The sequence below is a fragment of the Neofelis nebulosa genome, chromosome 8, assembly GCF_028018385.1.
Source record: "Neofelis nebulosa isolate mNeoNeb1 chromosome 8, mNeoNeb1.pri, whole genome shotgun sequence".
Taxonomy (NCBI): Eukaryota; Metazoa; Chordata; class Mammalia; order Carnivora; family Felidae; genus Neofelis; species Neofelis nebulosa.
Window position 1 is genome coordinate 104,971,889 of NC_080789.1, and position 14,142 is coordinate 104,986,030.

Here is a 14,142-nt window from a genome sequence, read left to right on the forward strand (position 1 = left end):
ATAAAGGCTGAAGTAATCAGACTCTCCTGGGATTTTTAATTGGCTCTGAGAGATCTGAGATCTGAGTTCAGTATAGGCTATTTTATTGTAATTCAACCTTTCAAAAAGTAATTTAACCTTTATTTTACAGTTGGAGAAACTGAGGCACAGCTAAATTATGTGGTCCCACAATCAGTAAATGAGAGTGCCAGGATCCAAACCCAGGAAGCCTGGTTCCAAAGCTTATGCTCTCAACCCTTATATGAAAGAATATTTTACTTTACATTTTATTTGTAACCAAGAATACTAGGACACCTAAAACTGGATCTGACACAAATTGATAGGTCAGTTACAACTGCCATCTCTAATTCAAACTTTCTTTTAGAAAGGACACAGAATTGAGATCTAAGAAAAAATATGGATATATATAAACATTCATAAACAGGTAATTTTCTTTAGGAGAATTGATACTGCCTTTTACCCTCTTGGCATTACCTTCAATGATACCATCAACCAATGTAAAGTAAGGTTTTGTACTCCATATTTTTAGACCCTTTCAAAATACAACTCTAAAATTTTTTTCCTTTAGAACTCCTTTGAAAAGTCTAAATTTCCCATATGCCTTTCAAATGAAAGCACCTGATATTTTAATACATTTATTCCCAATCACTGAGTCATAATATTTTGTCATATTGTGACATCCTTCGCTTCCTTATTTCCCACTGCCAAGGAATTTTGGCATGTGTACCTGTGAGATTATACACAGCATTTGTAAGAAAGAAATCAGAATAATTTTAATGAACTACATGTAAGTTATTTTCACTGTTTTATATGCATATGATAAACATTTTTAAATGTGAATATGGATGTGAATTGATAAACTTCTGAAAAGATGTAGATGAATCAGGGACTAGGAAAGTCAATGAAAAGGGAACAGGGAAGCATTCCCTCCCCGCTGCCGTATCCACCCCCAAGTCCCCATTTTACCCACATCCCTAGAGTTGCTCAGCAAACATTTACTTTAATAAATTTCAGACCTTTACTAACACCAATGAAGAGATCCCTTTTTCCCCCAAATGTAGTGCCTGGTCTTCGTTTCTTGAGGCTTTCTTCTCTTTTTTCCTGACCAATTCTTTATTTCTTTCTTTCTTTTTTTTTTTTTTTTATGTTTGTTTATTTTTGAGAGAGAGACAGCGCGGGGGAGGGGCAGAGAGAGGGACGGAGGGCGGAGAGACACACAGAATCTGAAGAAGGCTCCAGGCTCTGAGCTGCCACCACAGAGCCCAATGTGGGGCTCGAACTCACCAACCAGTGAGATCATGACCTGAGCCAAAGTCAGACGTTTGACTGAGCCACCCAGGTGCCCCTTGACCAATTCTTTCAATGATCAACATCATACAGAATTTTACCCTTTTGTATGGGACATCAAATGACAAAATACCAAAGAGAAAGGGCATTTCAAGACTGCAATATATTTACAAGAATCCCAAAGTTGAATTTAAAAACCAGTGACATTCACAGACCATAATTCTCATGACTCCTGGAAAGTTCCTTCTGGAGCTGTCATGGAAACATAATACAATTCCTCTCTACAGAGCAGAGTGAATGATCATTTCTTGTTTCCTGCTACCTCAATTCTATTATATTTTTAAGCCACACACCCTTCCTTGTGAATTGTTTTGTTAGTGTAAATATAAAAAAGCCTCTTGGTTGACAGATAAACAGAAAGGACAAGAACAATCTGTTTAAACATATAAATTGCTGTCTTAGCCATAGTCAAACCAGTGATTGCTCAACAGCTATGCTATTCAAAGTCCAGGAGGAAAAACCTATCATCTTCCCCCTAGGATCTTTACCTATCAATACTCTTTTTATTTTTTTTAATTTTTTGACCATTTATTTATTTTTGAGATACAAGGAGACAGAGCACCAGCAGAGAAGGGGCACAAAGAGACAGGGAGGCACAGAATCCGAAGCAGGCCCCAGGCTCTGAGGTGTCAGCTGAGCCTAATGTGGGATTTGAACTCAGAACTGTGACATCATGACCTGAGTCCAAGTCAGATGCTCAACCAGATGCTCAACTGACTGAGCCACCCAGGCGCCCCACCTATCAATACTCTTAAATTGAAAGCACTAACCTTAGGCCTTCCATAAACATGGAAGCAAACAATCTTACTTTTCTACATTTTCCTTCCCTAATAAAAGGGATAATAATAACGATCTCATAAAACATTTAAGAATGAAAGTAAAGTCAATCAGCTTTACAGAAGAATAAACTAAGGACAGGCTCTGGATCCAGACTCCAGATTCCCTGGCTTTTTAATATCATGGCTCCTTACTACCTCTGATGTTATTTCACCTCTGCCCACCTCATGCACACCATAAGGATAATAATAATTTTTATCTCATATGACTATATAAAATTTAGACAAAATAATAAATAGAAAATGATTAGAATAGTGTCAGGTACATAGGAAGCACGCATTAAATCTGTATTATTTTCTGAATCTCTAACTTGCCTATGTGTTTTGTTAAGAGTTAAAGATATAGTTAATGACACTAACATTATTAAATGTTAAAGAAAATTTTTGTGTTAAAATAAAATGGCCTACTACTTATAAAACAATAATGGGCACTCAATAAATTCAAGCGGCTACAAATAAAATGTGTGGCCTCTGTTAATATAATGCATCAAAGAGGGAGCAGTGATTTTTACTCTGAACCTTCCATAAGGAATTATCATAGTGTCAATGAAGTAATTTTTTTTTTAATGTTTATTTATTTTTGAGACAGAAAGACACAGAGCATGAATGGGGGAGGGTCAGAGAGAGAGAGGGAGACACAGAATCCGAAGCAGGCTCCAGGCTCTGAGCCTCAGCACAGAGCCTGACGCGGGGCTCGAACACACAGACCGCGAGATCATGACCTGAGCCGAAGTCGGACGCTCAACGACTGAGCCACCCCGGCGCCCCTAGTGTCAATGAAGTAAGAAAAAAAAAGTAACAGACACAAGTTCCCACTTTTTCCCTTCCCCCACTCCAACCTTCCAATAGCTCCCACAGTTCCATTATTTCTTTAACAAATAAGCTTAACAAATAAGCTCAGCTGTGGATAATGATCACATATTTGCTCTAACATTAGTTTTTGAAATATTAAAAAATATGTTGGTATGAAATGTAAAATTTCTGATCACTAATGAATTCAACTTATACTCTTAGAGAAACTCATCTTTAGGGAAATATATGCTCCTTATTAACTTATTATTTCCCAACTTTAGCCAACTGTCCAGTATGATTATAAACTTTACATGACTTTGCAGCACTATTTGTAACAGCAAAAGATAGCACAATCTAATGTTCATCTGTAGGGACTAATTAGATAAAGTATACCATATCCATACAATCAATACCATGCAGCTGTTTAAAAAAAAAAAGCACCGATATAAATAAAATATGGAAATATATAGAAACATAGGGATACTAACTTGGAACAATTTCCAAGAATGTTTTATTAATTGAAAAAGGCAAGGTGCAGAAAATTGGGGAGTATTTACCATCATTTATGAAAGAAAAATATATATACAGATATTTCTTCTGAAATGCAGAAAATATCTGTGGAAGGATACACAGTAAGCTGGTTTCGGTGTTGCCTTCAGGGAGGAAAACTAAATAGGTAGGGGATGGGAAGTATTCTTACTTTTCATTATGTGCTCTTTTCCACCTTTTGAATTTTGTACCTGTGAAGGGCAGATCACCTGGTAAGAAGCTTGGAAAGATCAAGCCCTGATAAGAAGCTTGACATTTTCAGCTCGGCTACTCATTCTCTTGAAGAGGAAGGGCTGAGAATGGAATTCATGATTGATAATGCCTATCTGATGAAGCCTCCATTAAATACCACAAGTAGAGAGTTTGGAGAGCTTCCAGGTTGGCAAACACATCCACACTGGGAGGGTGATATACCCCAACTCCATGGGGACAGAAGTTCCTGCACTTGGGACCCTCCCAGGCCTTGCCCTACGTATCTCTTGATCTGGCTGTTCTTCCACATCCTTTATCATATCCTTTAATAAGCCGGTAAATGTTAAGTGTTTCCCCGAGTTCTGTGAGCAGTTCTAGAAAATTAATTGAACCCAAGGAAGAGGTCTTTGGAACATACAGTCTACAGCCAGTTGGTCAGAAGCACAGGTGATAACCGGGGCTTGTGAATGACATCTGAAACTGGGGGGGGGGGGGGGGGGGGACAGTCTTGTGGGACCCAGCCCTTAAATCTGTGGGATCAGACACTACCTTGGGTAGACAGTGTCAGAATTGAGTTGAATTGTAGGGAACACACCTGGTATCACAGGGAAATTGCTTGTTGTACGGACAAAACCCCCCACATTTGGGGACCATAAATGTCAGAAGTGTTCTGTGTGAGTAGCTGAGGAGACACAACAGGGAAGAAACACACAGTAGGAAAGGACTGGGTTTTCCCCTACCTAGAAAGGAAAAAGCTGAATTTTTCTGTAACAGTACCATGTAAAGGCATTTTAAAAATATATATTAAGTCAACTTTTTTTTAAATGTTTATTTACTTTTGAGAGAGCACGTGCATGCACAAGCGAGGAAGAGGCAGAGAAAGAGGCGGACACAGGATCTGAAGCGAGTTTTGTACTGACAGCAGAGAGCCTGACGCAGGGCTTGAACTCACAAACCGTGAGATCACAACCTGACTGAGCCACCGAGGTAACCCTATTAAGTCAACTTCTTAGCTCATTAGGTGTAACTAAGAATAAAACAATTTGAAACTATAAATGGTTGAAATTAATATAGGATCCAGCAATGTTCTGCTATGTATTACTCAACCCCATGTCTCAATTATAAGCACACTGGTCTGATCTCCACTAATTGCTACATGTGTTCACTCAAAATATGCTTGAAGGCTCTTAAATGGCTGCATTTTAAAATGAAAAAAAAAATGACTGTAAATGTTGTTATTTATTTTTATTTTTTAAGTAATCTCTACACTCAATGTGGGTCTCAAACTCACAACCCCAAGATAAAGAGTTGCATGCTTTACTGACTGAGCCAGCCAGTCAGCCCTAATTTTTTCTTTTTTTAAAGTAAGCTCTATGCCCAATGTGGGACTTGAACTCATGACCCTGAGAATTTTTGTTGATTATTTTTCAACTAGAAATCAAAACTGATGCCATTATCCCAGTTAGCAACATGAACCCCCAGAACAACCACAGGAGCACCGTGCTGTGTTAGCAATACAGTCGACGCTTTTAGGAGAGATCTGTTAAGGGAATGTGTGCATACTTCTGGTTCAAGTGCAAGCTTGTGAGTACTGAAGCTAAATTTATCCACATCAGTGTCAGTTATAGGGTGTTTATGCTATGGCTGTGCTGTCAGGAGACGCACTCTACACTTCCCTGGGAATTCTCTTGTTTTCACCACAACAGAGCAACTGCCAAAACAGTGCCTCTGCTAAGCTAAGTGACACCCACAGTAATTTCTTTTATGACTTTTGAGAGACCACTTCAAACACTCAAAAGAAAAGCAAAATTACAAAAGAAACTTAATGAACATCAGTACTTTCTAACATTACTCAACATTGGCAATGGCACATGATGTCGAGAACATGGAAGGCGTGAAACAGATGTTTATAAATAAATTAATTTTAAAGTTAGATGAAAAAACTCCTTTTAAGTATGCCTTAAAGAAATATTCTAATTCATTATCTCTTACTTTTGGACTTTCCAAAGTAGGTAAAAATTAGATATTACTGTCCCCATTTTATAGTTGTATGGCTATGGAAAATAATTAAGAAACTGAGAAAGGATCACTAAGTTACCCTGCCTAACCATGAGAAATAATCTGAACAGAAGTTACTGTAAACTTAAAATCATTTTTAATGAAAAAAAACTTTATTTTCAGTTTAAAACTGTGTATGAACTTTTCACAGACTTAATAAAATAGTACCTACCCTATTAGCTTTACACATTACCAGAGATGATAAAGACTTCTGCTCTGTTCTTTGGTTGTCTCATTTAAATTTCCTCTTAGTTATGTGCTTAAATGGGACAATATGTCTAGCACATAGCAGACCAAGATTACTCAGTCTGAGATCATTATTCTATATCAGAAAAGCTGGAAGCAGTTATTTTTTTAAATTTTTTAAAAATCTTTTATTTCTGAGGGAGGGAGAGAGACAGAGAGAGAGACAGAGAGAGAGAGAGAGAGAGAGAGAGACAGAGCATGAGCGGGGGAGGGGCAGAGAAAGAGGGAGAATGAGAATCTAAAGCAGGATCCAGGCTCCGAGCTGTCAGCACAGAGCCTGATGCGGGGCTTGAACTCACAAACTGTGACACCACAACCTGGGCCGAAGTCAGATGCTTAACTGACTGAGCCACCCAGGCGCCCCTAAAAATTTTTTTTAAAAAAGAAAGTGAAAAGGCAATCCACTGACGAAGAGGTAATATCTGTAAATCATTTATTTGATAGGGAATCACATCCAGAATACATATAAAGAACTCTTACAACTAAGTAATAAAAAGACAACCCAATTTAAAAGTTTACAAAGTAAATGAACAGATATTTCTCTAAAAATATAGGAATGACCAATAAGCACACGAAAAAATGCTCAACATTATTCATCATTAGAGAAATGCAAATCCAAAAAAGCGCAATGAGATGCTACTTCACATCCACTAGGATAGCTATAATCAAAAAGATAGCAATAACAAGTAATGCTGAGGATGTAGAGACATTGGAACCCTAACACACTGCTGGTGGGAATGTAAAATGTTGCAGCCTTTTGGGAAAACAAGTCTGATAGCCCCTCAAGTTGTAGAACATAGAGTTACCATATAACCCAATAACTCGACTTAGGTATATATGCAGAAGAAATAAAAATATATGTCCACACAAAGACTTGGACACTAATGTTCATAGCAGTATTATTCAAAACGGTCAAAAAGTGGAACAACTCAGCATGCTAACCCACACCCCGACCACATACACTCAAACGGTCAGCAGAGTCTGGAATTTCACTACCATGGTATTTCAGTAAGTCTGCCAAGAATCTTTTCAGTCAAAATGCCAGTTAATTTGAATTGTTAGGTAGCAGAATTTCCAACCCAGTGTATGCACGCTGAAGAAACCCATGGGAGGAATGGATTATAGTATATACAAGTGAAAAAGAGTCATCAGATTTCATGATCTGAACTGATTACGGTGACAGGTAGTTGGGGCAAGAGCTATCAATAAAGTAATTTTCTCTAAGTCAACTGACAAATAGATTCGCCTTGTCCAAATCCCAAATGTTAATATTGGAAGGCCATATTTTCACATGTACTGAGACACCAAGAATACCTCTGGCTCTAACAAAACATTGCTTCCGGAGAAAGGTATGTAAAGGTCAAATTAGAACTGCTAGAAAAGACTCCTTTGAAAGCTATCCTTCCTCCTCTGAGGACGAATATTAGTATTCTAGTCTCAGCTGTCTTCTACTTGAATGACTGCCACAATCTGGAACTAACTTAATTGAACCTAGGGAATGAAAATCCATTTCCTAAGAGGCCCATTTAGTGGGGCCCATTTCTTTCCTTCAGAAAGAAGGGGGAATTGTTTGGGGATAGAGGCAACGAGAAGGAAAAGTTGGCAGCTGATTAAATCATCAGTTTGTCCCCAAATAATGCAGCAAGGAAAATTACTTCAGAATGAACCCTCTCCGTTTGCATGTTCCACAGAACAAAAGCAACAACATTCTTTCGAGTGAACCAATCAGAAAGGTTATTTTAAATGCATAATTTGATTCAGAAGTCAAAAAACTTCATTTCTTCTTTCTAGATTTAAAAAGGCATGTTACTCAGAATCTAAGTTCATTCTACCTTTTGCCTGATTCTCCTTTCCTCGGGGGTTACATTTCTCTCTTCAGGAATGTTACTTATTTCCCTTCTATTTCTTGGGTAGAGATGAAAGTGCATTCGTGTGTGTGTGTGTGTGTGTGTGTGTGTGTGTCTAACAATACCAAAGAAGTATTTCTATTCCCTTTACAATGGATGAAATTAATACTCATTTGTACTTCACTAAAACATCTGATTTCAACTGTTCATCCTAAAAATAATTAGAATGTAATCAGTATCGGGGCGCCTGGGTGGCGCAGTCGGTTAAGCGTCCGACTTCAGCCAGGTCACGATCTCGCAGTCCGTGAGTTCGAGCCCCGCGTCGGGCTCTGGGCTGATGGCTCGGAGCCTGGAGCCTGTTTCCGATTCTGTGTCTCCCTCTCTCTGCACCTCCCCCGTTCATGCTCTGTCTGTCTCTCTCTGTCCCAAAAATAAATAAAAAACGTTGGAAAAAAAAAAAAATTTTAAAAAAAGAATGTAATCAGTATCTGTTGTTATCATTTATATGTAAAAATGGCATCCAGAATATTTGGAATAGATATTTTGAAAAGTGGTGGGGGATGGAGGGTGGGGAGGGAAGAGGAGACTTCCCTCAGGGGCACCTGGGTGGCTCAGATTGAGTGGCTGACTTCAGCTCAAGTCATGATCTCACAGTTCATGGGTTCCAGCCCTGCATCAGGCTTGCTGCTGTCAGCACAGAGCCTGCTTCTGATCCTTTCTCCCCCTCTCTCTCAAAAATAAATTAAAATATTAAAAAAAAGAAGAAATCAAAAGCCTGGATTTTACTTCTGAATTTTACCTCTGACTACATCATTTACTGGTCATGTGACCTTAGGTACATCACATCCTTTCTGAGCCTAAACTTCCCCATCTATAAAATGAAGGTAACAACGACAGCCCTGCTTTCTTCAGGGCTATGAAGCTCAAAAGAGATCAAATGAGTGAAACACTATGAAGGCTGCAAAAGCTACCCAAATGTAAGCCCTTATTACTGATAATTTTATCCTGACAGATCTTCCCTAATGCACAGCTTAAGGACTTTACTCAGCCCAAACACTCTTTTCTACTTTGTCTCTGGCTCATATGGCATTGCTGTAACAAAATTAAACTGTTAGAATAGGGAAAACAGGTCAATCCTCTATTAAATTTGTTTCATTCTAAAACCTAAAATCAAAGGCAAACTGCAGATTTATCGAAGTTTCTTCCTGAAAAGCTGAATAGCAATGATTTATTCTTCCTGAAGACTGAAAAATAATCTGTTTTCTTCTTACAGTTCTATTTTCCATACTTTAATTACTCCAGGAAAAAAATTAAAACTAGCAGTAACTATATAGTTCATATTTTTTTTTAATGTGGTCATTTTTTAAAATATTATTTTAGTGCTTTCATTTATTTATTTTGAGAGAGAGAGAGAGCAAGCAGGGGAGGGGCAGAGAGAGAGGGAGAGAGAATTCCAAGCAGGCTCCACCAACTCGGGGCTCAATCCCACAAACTGTGAGATCATGACCTGAGCTGAAATCAAGAATCAGATGCTTAACCGACTGAGCCACCCAGGCGCCCTGCTATAGTTCATATTCTAAAAATACATCTTGCCAATGATGAAAGTAGAAATCTGAGTTTAGTTAATTATATTTTACCCTAAAACTCAAAATCATCCAGTATTAGCAGTGGGGAAAGAATATTTGAAGATTTTTAAATATAATATATTTGAAAGGTCCCATAAGACGCCCATCAATGAACTAGATGACATGAAGACAATAAGACACATTTTTCACTGAAAATCATTTTGTACCTTTTGAAATTTGAGCCATGTGCTGTTAAATATATATATATTTGCTATTTATTAATTCATTATAAATCACTTAGGGCATCCAAGGAAGCCCTCATTTTCCAGAGGAGAAAACTGAAGCCAAAGAAGGAGATGTGCGGCTCAACATCACACTGCTAGAGAGGGAAAAGGCTGGGATTAGAACTCAGGAACCCAGAGGAAGTTTCCAGTGCCTCCCACAATACCATGCGGTCAAACAGCAAATGCCATCTTATAAAAAATAAAAGCATTACTCTAACCCTCTTCAGAACTGTGGTCTTCCAGGGGGTTCTGGTGACACATATAACACAATGCTAATCATTCGTGTTTTCACAGAAGTTCTAAGGCAGAGACAGACATGGCAATCTTCATTATCAAGCCTCATACCAGGTATTAAAGTAAGTGAATAAAGACAGCACATCAACTGGCATGTGGATAGGGCGTCTTCTCTCAAGCATAAGTGGATTTAAGTTGTAACCAGGCCAGGAAAATTTTGCAGCTTTCATTATTACTAACAGTAAGGATGTCTGATGAGGCAGAACAGATTCAGTAGAACAAAGAGCTTATTTCTAGTGAATTGATTCAGAGAAAATAAAGCAAAAGCAGACTGCAAGAAATTCTAGTTTTAAAGAAGCCATAATAATTCCACTATTCTCAAACAGGAGATCTAGGGGAATTATCAAGTCCCCTTCTAGTCCTAAAATCCTCAAGCAAGCAACTTCAACTCCTCCTCTTGAGTAATTTCAAGCATACTTTTCCCCTTAGTAAGCAGAAACGTTACCATTTTCTTTCAACAGGCACAAATGCAGGGAAAACAGCAGAGTTTCCATAGGAAAAAATAAGAGAAATCAGAAATAAAAACTATTCCAAAAACTGTCTGAATTGTCTGCTTGGAACAGAAGGATCTTAGAAAAAAGAGAATTTACTGCAGGGATTATTCTCTCCTTTCTAAGTCTGTATTTAGCTTTCACATTTGGAAAAATACATTCATGATTGATATTGGGAGCTTTTAATATTTACCAAACATACTGCAGTCCTGTATTAGATAATCTGAGTATCTTTAAGCCCTGAGTAAGTCTCTTTATTTGTCAACAAGTAGTTGATCCGATGAAACATTTAAAAAAGAAAGAACATGAGAGAGGATACCAAGCCTGGATGATACATAACCTCCAGCTACTACTGTTCATATTTCTAAAGAGAAAGCATGGCGTGTGGATAAACCACAGATGACTTTCTAAATCAACAGGGCTGCAAGGTCACATCACACCAAGAAATCTCTCGCCATACCTTCAATTATCTATCAGGAATAAAAGGCCAGAAAGAGCTCAAGTTCTACAACCAACCACAAGCATCTCCAAAGAATCTAGACTATAAAATGCCTAGTTTCACCAAAGGTCCTGAGTGTTGTTTCAAATTCCATCTCCAATTTTCACTAAATATTTCAGAAATAGGAAATATTTGGGGTTAGTAATTTTTCCATTTTGTTGAAAAGAAATCTTTAAAAATTTTTAAAAATAAAAGAGGGGGGGGCCTGGGTGGCTTGGTCAGTTGGGCATCCAACTTCAGCTCAGGTCATGATCTCACAGCTCGTGGGTTCCAGCCCTGCATTGGGCTCTGTGCTAACAGCTTGGAGCCTGGAGCGTGCTTCAGATTCTGTGTCTCCCTGTCTCTCTGCTCCTCCCTTGCTCACACTGTGTGTCTCTCTCTCTTTTCAAAAATAAATGAACATTTAAAAAAATTAGAAAAAAAAAAAGAAATCTGTTTCATGGGAAAACAGTCACATAATTCAAAGAAAAAAAAACACAGGAAACTTAAAAGTCAGATGTTATACTTCACACTGAAATGTATTCATACCAAAAACTCATTGAAACCATTAAACACACAACCTGAAGCCAAAATAGAAGAGATGTTCCACTCCCTCTCAGCAACAACTGAGTTAAGCAGTGATAGAAACTGCACTTAAAATTACCTAGGGCAGGAGACACATTTGGTGACTCACTCTCCTTTGATGTCTGCTTTTAAATTAAAGAGCTGTTTTCTTTGGAAAGAAAAAGGAGGGAAACTTTAAAATTATCCCTTTAAACTTCAGGTCCAATAAATTAAAAACCATTTTGCCTCATGGTCTCGGTTTCTAAGTCAATTCCTTTTTTCCCCCCAAAATCATGAGTCATATATCAACATCTGGTACCCATGAAATTTACTTCCGTAAATTCACTTAATTAATTTATTGAATGCCCACAAGTGAACAAATACCATCTGAATTCAACGAAGACGCTGATTTTTAGCTCTACCTCCTCCTAGCACTTCCATATTTATGTCGGAAAACGTGGGTTATTTTTCTCTCATCTTGAAAAAAAGAAAGCGTAGCAAAGAAATTTCTCAGAGAGCAGCTATCACGTAAATAAAAAGATAAAAGAGGAAAATGGGCGTTCTCTATCCCCAACACCTCCTTCGTGACTTTTTAAATGATTTCGAATTGCTTAAATATCTACTAAACATCAGACTAAATCATTACACGCTACATCTTTATTTGCTTTGGTAATGGAATAAAAAGCGGGGAATACAGTTGGCGTGTATGATTTCAATCCTCAGACAATACCAAAGTTTGAAGCCAATGATTTCATGCCGCTCCCTGTTAACTTTTCATTAACCTAGCTAACAAGAAATTGACAGACTGAGATTTCAGATTGTTGTATTTCCCAGGCTCTCCCTCTGGCGGAGGCAGGAAAAAAGGGCACCGCAGAGAAAAAGAAGCACAAACAAGGGGTATGGTAGATGACAAATAAGACGACAATCCTAAATAAGAATTACTGTAAAGCAGATAGATAGAAGCTAAAGAACAGTTTTGCACTTTCAGTTCTCGGACTCTGTTCTAGAATTCAGCACCGCCTGCCAAAAACAATGGCATTAGAGCAAATGATTAAATATCACCCACAGCCTTCCCCTGCGACACCCCGAGAAAAGACTTCATCCACTTCAATTACGATGACACTGCTCGGCAGTGCGTGAGAAGCAATAATACCGAACATTTTGAGTAAGCGAGGCCCACAGAGAGCAAGGCGAGCTCGTAACCAAAACTCCAAGAGTTTCCCAAGCAGGGACCAGAACACAAAGTCTTTGCTCTCAGTACCGGCTGCAGAACCGCTGCCTCCTACCGCCCACCGATAAAAAGGGGATCCTCCACCTTCGAGTAGGGGTTAGGGGATTCGCCTCCTGCCGCCAAATCTGTCCCTACCTCCCCAACCCAAGCCCACCGCCTTCTCTCTTCAGAGCTCCCAGAGAGGAGCGCCACAGTCTCACTCCATTCTTCCGCCCCGCTCGAGACGAAACCAGCCATCACCCCTCTCGGACCTGTCCCCGCGGGGTCCGAGTCGGCAGCGCGATGCCTCCATCTCCGCAGCTCAGGAAGTGGCGACCACGTCCACAATCCCCGACTCCGCTGCTAGGGTGGCAAGCCTGGCAGGCATCCGGGCCCCGCCCCCTGGCAACCACACTCTGCACTGTCGCCACCGCCTATTGGCCCTCGTGTCCACCGCTCTTCTCTCATTGGCTATTGCTGCCGCCCCAAGATGCGGGAGGGTTTCTAAGGGGCGGAGGCGCTAGGAGTTAAAGGCGCCTGCGCGGGAGCTCTGGTGACGCGCCAGTAGGGCCGGGTCCACTGACCGCGGCACGGGGAAGGGGCCGAGGGCGGAGGGATGTGTTCGCTTCAGCAGTGTTGGCTTCCAGCTGCGAAGTCACTTCGTCGGAAGAGCGGCCCATCCCCCTAACCGCCACCCACGGAGCGGCTTCCCCACATCCCAGCAGTGTCTACCCAAAGACCACCCAGAGCGCTTCCAGAGGTCTATGTAATGTTAGGACTCACAGACCTCCGCCGACTCCGTCACAGTCCGGCCCCTCCCCTGACACCAGAGCCTTCCGGGAACCACACTTGTACCCACTACGGCAGTCATTCCCGGGTAAATGCATCTTTCATGGTTACCTGGTCTCTCACTCCAATTGAACAAAACTTTAGCCCCCTTCCTCCAGCCCAAACTTTTAGAGCATTGCTAGACCGACTCTACAGACTCTAGGAACCTTTCCCATTTATCTTTCTCTACAGCCTATGAACAATCTTCAAACATCCACATCCCGTGAGATCCGCTATCTAAATATGTACTCTCGTTTCCAATAAACGTTGTCGCCAACCGTCACCGCCTTCTCACCACCAACTTATACATATCATTATAACCTGTACAAAATATCCTGGCAAAAGTTATCGCATTTTATAGCATTGCGAGGTCAGCTGTTTCCACATCGGGTTCGCTTAAGAGGCACAGGACTTGGCACAAGCTGGGAGAGCAGAGCATCGCCTTGATGTGTCAGCCTCCACTCACTGTGTGACCCTAAACACAGTTCATTATCTGGGCTTCAGATCCCCATCTATAAAATAAAACGAAATAATCCCTGCTTGTTCAGCTCGGGCTGAACA

The 14,142-nt window shown here is 40.0% G+C and overlaps 1 protein-coding gene and 1 long non-coding RNA gene across 7 annotated transcripts in view; one reads left to right on the forward strand and one right to left on the reverse strand.

The window, feature by feature from the left end:
• TULP3 (TUB like protein 3) overlaps nucleotides 1-13,295 on the reverse strand; it is a 65,063-nt gene extending 51,768 nt beyond the window's left edge. For 5 of the 6 annotated variants that reach the window (XM_058744036.1, XM_058744032.1, XM_058744035.1 and 2 more), the window contains exon 1: nucleotides 12,929-13,031. In XM_058744036.1, the coding sequence (XP_058600019.1) occupies nucleotides 12,929-13,011 (83 nt within the window). In that variant the 5' untranslated portion in view covers nucleotides 13,012-13,031. Of the gene's footprint in view, nucleotides 1-12,928 lie in introns of all 6 variants that reach the window. The other variant, XM_058744031.1, reaches the window with a different exon arrangement.
• Nucleotides 13,296-13,546: 251 nt separating this feature from the next.
• Nucleotides 13,547-13,864, forward strand: LOC131520171 (uncharacterized). The gene is made up of 2 exons (XR_009265961.1): nucleotides 13,547-13,630; nucleotides 13,774-13,864. It is a non-coding gene; the product is annotated as an uncharacterized LOC131520171 (long non-coding RNA).
• The last annotated feature ends 278 nt before the right edge of the window (nucleotides 13,865-14,142 follow it).